At 34.7% G+C, this 8,363-nt stretch overlaps 1 protein-coding gene across 1 annotated transcript; it reads right to left on the bottom strand.

The window, feature by feature from the left end:
• Positions 1–4,648: 4,648 nt before the first annotated feature.
• On the bottom strand, positions 4,649–8,159 carry LOC129957294 (uncharacterized). The gene is made up of 2 exons (XM_056069557.1): positions 8,128–8,159; positions 4,649–5,315 (listed from the first exon to the last, which is right to left on the bottom strand). The coding sequence occupies exons 1-2, from the start codon at positions 8,157–8,159 to the stop codon at positions 4,649–4,651; spliced, it is 699 nt and encodes a 232-aa protein (XP_055925532.1).
• Between the last annotated feature and the right edge of the window lie 204 nt (positions 8,160–8,363).

Raw genomic sequence — 8,363 nt, 5'->3', positions numbered from 1 at the left:
TTTCACAATGGGAAAAAAAGTTTAGCATCTGGATATCTTGACGTTCTTTTCCCTTGAAGACATAATGGATCTATTTGAAATGACGAGGCACACATCTGTGTCCTCTCGGCTGGATATAACAAATGACAAGACACAATGACTCTTGTAGTGAAAAGATCCACATCTAGCTATCCGTATGCACTTAACTGTATGTGGGAAAACGGGTGATATTACATCTGACCGGAATGCCAGTTACGATGTGAGGGAAAAGGGAAAACGTTATAGTAATTATAAAGTTCAGATAAAGCAAAAGTAAATAATATTCGAATTTGAGCATCAATCTCAAATCTAAAAGAGCTTGCAGAAAAAATAATAAATGAAACAAAACTGAAAATTTTTTGAAAAAATAATTTTTGGAGTATAAAAAGATGTATAATAATATCGAACGGTATGGAAAGAAAAAATTAGAATATTTGGTGATGTATTACTATTAAAAATTAGCCGCCTTTAGGGACTAGCTGCTTCCCCATCTATTTTTACATATATATGTAGAATAATTGCCAAAATCAAAGAACTAGACCCCTACCAAGAAGCTGTCGTATTAATTTTGCCACTTTTTAAGTTTTATGAAAGCTTATGACCTCTATATCTGTTATCAATAATCGCCTATCCTCCAGAGAAATGATAAAAATATAGTTCACTGTACATTCTCTAGAGAAAAAAGAAACAATGATAGAATCCCACAGCCTCAATCACTGCACCGATTTCTATAATTTTAATTTCATGGCGTCTTAATACATTATCAAAAATTGTGACCTCTCCACGGCTCCATTCCCCTCCCCAAAAGAAATGACCGAACTTCCAATCCGACAATTTCATCCATTTTCATGGCCACTTAATTTCGTTTCTTTGCAAGCATAGTTCATTAATTAGAAAGCTTTATTATTATTATGCATTCTTAATAGAAGAGAGTCTTTTTTGTTTTGATAACACACATTTCATCAAAGTTAGCTGAAATGGCAATGGCAAGAACGTTAATATGATCGCTGTTGGGAGCTTTTGTTAATAAGAGTAATACAGTCATGTGGATGAATTTTGAAGAACTGCATTTTATTCAAAATTAGAAAGTCTTATTTTAAAATATACTTCCAAAAATTATAGATAATACTGTTTGGTTAGTTATGCTTTAACTGGTGATGAAAAATTGAAAAAAATTCACCCAGTTGTTGAAAATGAAGGCTCTGCCAATATTTTATTTTGCAGTATCATTTGAAATGGGGATAGGTAGCCATTGATAGCATATGAGGTTGTAAGTGGTAATATTAAATTTAAATGTTCGAAACTGGTCTTGTGACTAGCGAACACTGCCCCTGGGGACAGTCTCATACAGAGTGTGCAATGAAGCAGTGTTTTTTAAATGTGTAGTTGTGTTTTCTGTTCATCTATATAAGGCAACAACAACCCAATAAGTTAGATAGGTGAAACTACATACGTATTTCTTGCAAAACCAAAGTTTCGTGTCAAAATCTTGTACGTTAGGAGGAGTCTTTCTGTTTGAGTATCGAAAGTCTGTCTCAAAGTATTAGAAAATATTGATTTTCAGAAAGTCACCATCTTACAAAGTGCAAAATGGATGACAGTTTAACGTATGGTTTAAGATGTTATTGAAAGTTTTGGTTATGTGCAGGGAAAGTATGTTAGTTATCTTATACTATAAAAATTGTCTTAATGAGCACCTCAAAACAAAATAGAAAAATGGAACTCACTTAACTAGCAAAATTTCGTAGAAGAGACAGTGTGACGTCACATGATGAATTGACTTGTATTTGGCTGCGTTGAGCATCTGTTTGAAGGAAATCTGTTACACCTACGTTGAAGAAGTTTTGGCTGGAGAGCATTGTCGTATACGATTTCAAGGGGTTCCAGCAAGTGGTTGTGGAGCCTTAATCGACGATGTTCCGTTTCTGGCCAAGATTATGGGGCTAAAGATGGATTTCAACGACATCGATAATGTTCGTGGGTAATCAAATAAATGGGACCTGATCTGTCTTTTTTCCATTTATTATACATAAAGCAGCTACTGACGAAGACATCTAAAACACATTAACATAATATCACAAAAGCACGCGCACACACAGCAACAGGAGACACATCCGTTACATCTCTAATTAGGCATTACAAAATTCTGAATCACAAAGTAATAAAAAAGAAGCGTATCAAAGTTCAACAGAAACTGCGCATGCGCCGTTTTCCTGATGACTACAGCTGGAATAGGGGAAAGGCGTCTCTAAGACGGAACATCCCGGCCCACGTTGGACAGTTGTCCAACACCTTCTTCGAAAGGGAGTGGACAGAGTCTGTTGATGCCGAAAAATTCCTTTAGGGTTCTGATGTCTGCGACACGGACTAGTCCATCTTTTCCAGGATATGTCCTTTCAATTCGGGCCAATTTCCATTCCATGGGGCTCTTGCTATTATCAGGAGTACCAGCTGTCCGGGTTTGATGTTCAGTTGAGGTAGTTTCCATTTAGCTCGAAACTGCAAGGAGTTGAGATATTCTTGGCTCCATCTTTCCCCAAATTTGGATCTAAGAGACTGGATGAGAGACCATCTAGAAGATAAAGATATGTTAGTCAAGGAATCACTGGGTTCTGGTATTGACAACAATGGTGCTCCCACCAAAAAATGGCCAGGTGTCAAAGGTTGAATATCAGCTGGATCGGCAGAAAGAGGACACAGTGGTCTTGAATTCAAAACTGCTTCAATCTGCGTCACCAGCGTAGTAAGCTCTTCAAAAGTCAACACTGTTGATTTAGTCACCTTCAACAAGATCCGTTTCATAGCTCCAATATTTGCCTCCCATAATCCACCGAAGTGAGGAGATGCTGGAAGTGTGAAGTTTCACACTATACCTTCCTTGGCACAAAATCTTTGCACGGAATCCGATTTGCATGCTTTTAGCAGAGAATCCAAAATATTTTTTGCGCCCTTATAATTAGTGGCATTATCACTCCATATGATTGAGGGTTTTGACCGCCTAGCTATGAATCTCCTAAGACAAGCTAAAAAACTATCAGTAGTCAAATCAGACACTACTTCAAAATGGGTAGCTCTTGTACTAAAACATATGAAAATTGCAATGTATGATTTTAAAGTCACCCTAGATCTTTTTAGATTAGGTTTAGTAATTATGGGACCAGCGAAATCGAGTCCCACCTTTTCAAATGGTCGAGATGGGATGACTCGATCTCTTGGTAAATCGCCCATCATCTGTTGAATAGTTTTATTTTTTACTCTAAAACAGGTTAAGCATCTTTTGATTACACTTTTTACTTTGGCTTGACCAGCTGGTATCCAGTATTGCTGTCTAATTAAATACAGAGTAGTTTGAACACCGGAGTGGAGTGCTTTTTTATGAAAGTATTCTATAAGTATATCTGTGAAATGGTGTTTCTTTGGTAAGAGTAGAGGAAATTTTTGTGAATCTGGAAGATCAAAAAATTTTAATCTTCCGCCTACTCTTCATCATTATCTAAGAATACATTTAAGTTCAGAAGGGGATTATTCTTTGGAAGAACTTTATTCCTTTTCCTTTTTAGACAATATATTTCAAATTCAAACTCTCTCATTTGTATAATTTTTATTAAAGATTTTGTAGCATTTTGTAATTCTGTTACATTTAAATGATCTTTCTTTCTGTTTTGCAGAGCTGATTTACAATTATGTAAGAATCTTAAACACCATGCAGTTACTCTTATTAATTTGCTGAAAGAAGAATATCTTTTAATCAAATCATCATTTAATGGATTTTCTTTTGCTATTGTAGAACTTATTAGAACATTCTTTTTCAATTCTAAATTGTCTGCGTCTTCTTTGATATTTGTCTCATTATTTATTTTAGCTAATTTAGGCCATTTACATTTATTTTTTAACAACCAATTTGGCCCATGTCACCAGAAGTTAGAGTTTCTCAGTTCATGTACCGTTAACCCTCTTGATATTAGATCAGCCGGATTATCAGTTCCAGGAGTGTGATTCCATTCAGTGGGATTGGTTAGATTTTGGATTTCTTTAATTCTGTTTTTTACGAACACTTTAAATCTTTCAGGGTCACCCTTCATCCAATAGTAAACAATTGAAGAATCAGTCCAGAAGAATCGTGTAACAGGAAAGTTAATGCACTTAACTATTTTACAGCCTAGTCTTGCTGCTAAAAGAGCACCCATTAGTTCTAATCTTGGGATCGAAAGTGTCTTTAGAGGGGCTACTCTACTTTTTGAAGCGACCAAATTTGATTTGATTTCCCCGTTTTTCAATAAGACTAATGTACACTACAGTTCCATATGCCCTCTTAGAGGCGTCGGAGAAACAATGTAGTTGAGCTTCAACTATCTCATTGGTTTTCGCTTCGGCGAAAAAATATCTAGGTATTTTAATAAGATGCAAATTTTTTATTTCTTTGCACCATTCATTTATTTTAGTGATCAGTGTTTTCGGGAGAGGGTCATCCCAGTCTAATCCCAAGCACCAAATGTCCTGTATTAGACATTTTATCTTGATGGTAAAAGGTCCTAAAAACCCTACTGGATCAAAAATGCGTCCAGCTACTTGAAGAACATATCGTTTGGAATTTATCTTTTTAGACAGGAATTTCTCTAAGCTTCGAGTGTCAAACTGGAATAATATCTAAATCGGAATCCCAGGCCAATCCTAGCACTTTACAAGGAGTTAAAGCAGAGTTATCATTAATTGAATAATTTTCTTCATCCATTTCTAAACCCGCCTCTCTCCATTTATCACGAAGCTCGACTGAGTTAATTTTCCATTTCCTTAATTCCATGCTCGCTTCTTTAAGGATGTTATAACATTCTAGGCTTATTTTAAAAGCTGAATCAAAGTCTCTTTGGCTACAGATTAAATTGTCGACATACAATGATTTTTCTAGCATTTGACAGGTATTAGAAAATTGTTCTACATACTTCTTTAGATGGTATTGGATTGTAGCTGCAAGGAGGAAGGGGCTTGCTTTGACACCGAAAAGAACTCGAGTCATCTTGAAAATTTCTTCTTCTTCCTTTTCCGGATCTTCCGTCCAGAATAAACTAGTATAATTCTGATCTTCTTCGGCAATCTGTATTTGCAGAAAGGCCTTCTTTATGTCGGCAGTTATGGCAACAGCCTGTTCTCTAAAACCTATTAAAATCTCAAAAAGATCTGGAATGAGATTGATACCAGTATGTAAACAATCATTTAACGACAACTGTCCTTTCGCATGAGAACTCGCGTCAAATACCACTCTCAAACGAGTGGTAGTTTTATCTTCCCTTATTACCGCCCTGTGAGGCAAATAAAATGAAGGTTTTTCTTCTTCACATGTTATAACTTTCTTAATGATACCTTCTTTTAAATGATCTTCAATAACGGCTTTATAATCTAAAAACAACGAATTATCCTTAATAAATTTTGATTTTAAATGCGAAAACCTCCTTTTAGCCACTTCAAAGTTATTAGCTAAATATTCTTTCATATTTGTTTTCCAAGGAAACTTTACAGTATATCTTTTATTTTGATAAACAATATTTTCTTCAAATTGTTTCATAATTTCTTTGTCTACAGTATGTTTTTCGAAATCATCCTCTTCAACCCCTAAATTCTCAAGATCCCAAAATTGTTTAAGTTGGTCCGAAATATCCTTTTCATCTACTACAATCTTCATGGTCATTAAATCATTTGATAAACCTACGTGACCTTGCAAGCACCATCCAAAAATTGTTTCAGTCGCTACCAGTTTTTTGTTTAATCTTTTTATTCTGCCTGAAACGATTTCATAATAATAATCTACACCAATTAATATTGAGATACTCTTGCCTCTATTATCAATATTATCAGCTAACTGTAAATGCTTCAATTTATTGTACGTTTTAGTAATATTGTTGTTAGGCACAGAAGAGTAGTGGCTGAAATGTTTTCTGTAACCAAAGCTTCTACTTCAATACGTAAAGAGGGATCCTCACGGTTTTTTAATTCTACTCTCACTATATTGTAAGAATGTTCCTTTGCTTGTTTAGCGCCAAAAGAGTATACCGATAAAGATTCTTTTCTTATTACTTTTAACTTTAATTTTTCTGAAACTTCACGTGTTATAAATGTTCTCATACTTCCATTATCTAACATTAGTCGTACTGTTTCAAATTCGTTTGTTTCATCATTGCGTACTAGGGCTGCATATGTTTGAAGAAATATATTACCGCGAGAAAAGTTTGTTTTGTTTTTATCGTAATGTGAAATTGCGGTAATTACGTTCTTATTATCTTTATTCAAATCGGGTGTATTAGATTCTGCTTGAGAGCAAATAGATTTATTATGCTTCTTTCCACATATTTCACATGTCAAATATCTTCTCTGGCGGCATTCATTAACTCGATGTTTTGGCTTCAAGCATAAAAAACATCTGCCATCTTGTTTTAAAACACTAAGTTTCGTTTCTAAGTCGGTTTGAGAACATAACTCCGATCGATGCTCGCCTTTACAATATAAACAATTTTCGCTTAATGCTGACGCGGAAAAACATTGAAGATCTCTCGGTTTTGCGCTTGACCTTGGACTTCGCAATATATCATGCGAGCTAGCTGTGTTTCGACTGAAGTTGTTGAAAGGATTCTGTTTCGCTTTCGGGAGCGAATTTTCTTTGCGTTTATCGCCTTTTGCGGTATGCATAAACGCAGAGGGTTCTCTACATTCAATTTCAATTCTTAAAAAATTTAGTAATTCAGTTGCATTAAATTCGAACTTCACCGAATTATCAACTTTTTTTCTATTAAATTCAAGGACAAGATCTCCGGGAATCAATTTAATTAAAATGGGATAGTAAATGCCCATACATCTCTGAAGTAACTTTTAAAGATTCTAAACTTCTTAAGTTTATCTCTACGGTATCATACAACTTCCTAAGACCATAAATATTATTTGAATCAGTTACGGGTACAAGATTAAGTAATTTTGACATGTGTGCGTTAATAACCAGTTCTTCTCTGCCAAATCTTTGTTTCAACAATTTTAAAGCCTGATCATAATTCTCGTCTGAGAGCGCAAAGCCATTAATGGCAATCGCGGCCGCACCCCCTAATAGTGACTTTAAATATGAGAATTTATCTATTTTTGACAGAGAATTGTTATTATCAATAGAATTTTGAAATTGATTCCAAAATTCTAACCAGCAACAGGGGTCTCCATAATATTTTTCAATTGTAAGTTTAGGCAATTTTATGGTCTTAAAATTATATTCGTTTACAGGTACGATGGTTGAACTTTCCTGAGTGTTGTTTATTGCATCTAAATTAGGATTTCCTGAAGCGCCTAATAAAGAAACATTTGATGATATTGATTGGCGCTCTGATTCGTCTTGTAAACATTTTAATTGCGCTGATAACTTGGACAAACAAACTATGATTTTTTCATTGTATTCGAAAGCCGACTCAATTTCGGTTTCGAATTCCTTATCACCTTTGATTAGATTTTGTATAAGTTTATCATAGTCTTTTAACTGTGTAGACGATATATTCAAATAATTTAAGGCCTCTTGCAAATCTTTGGTGTTAAGAGAATCTATTTTCTCTTCCAAATCGCTATTAATCTTGTTAATGTACTTTGTAACTGAAGATCTATGCAAACCTCTGGTTTTTCTCAATTTAGAAAGTTCATCCATCGTTCTTATATTTAATATTCAAAAACTCCAAATTAAAATTGTGTTTCTAATACATCAAATTTCAATATCAATTTTAGATTTATTCATGCATTATCAATCAATATTTCAATAGTATTCTATCAGTAACCAATATCTTTAAAGCGAATATAGTATCAATATGTAACAAAAATTCAACTTCAAATATAAAAATCAAATTTCACTATATTGTTACATTCATTCCTTTTAACTTCGGACATTCCAATCCATGAAATTAAATTATTTTAAATGTCCGAATTTCGGTAAAAGTGAATTTTAGTGTGCACCCAGCTGCGCCAACAATGTCAAGTCGCCAATAAAGATGGCGGACAAAATAAACAAATACTTCCGCGGAACAGTTACGGTTACTATTTCCCGCCATCTAATTAGAACTTTTTACTGATAAGCATTTTTTTTTTTTTACATACTGCCCGGTGCTTTCTACAGATGCCTTCGGCATCTGTAGAAGGCACCGGGCAGAATTTTTTAACTTAAAAAAAACATCCTACGGCTTCGCTAGCAGCGGGAGCGGGAACCTAGTAGCTTCGCTAGCACATTGAACATAAGGACTGCGTGGATAACATGAACTGTACATAATCAATTGAAAAGAAAGAATGAAGGATGTTGTACAAACGGATTTCAGAGGGAATCCTGCCCGGTGCCT

Source organism: Argiope bruennichi, chromosome 11, assembly GCF_947563725.1.
Source record: "Argiope bruennichi chromosome 11, qqArgBrue1.1, whole genome shotgun sequence".
Lineage (NCBI taxonomy): Eukaryota > Metazoa > Arthropoda > Arachnida > Araneae > Araneidae > Argiope > Argiope bruennichi.
The sequence above is the reverse complement of the archived record's forward strand: the minus strand, read 5'-3'. Positions and strand labels throughout refer to the sequence as shown.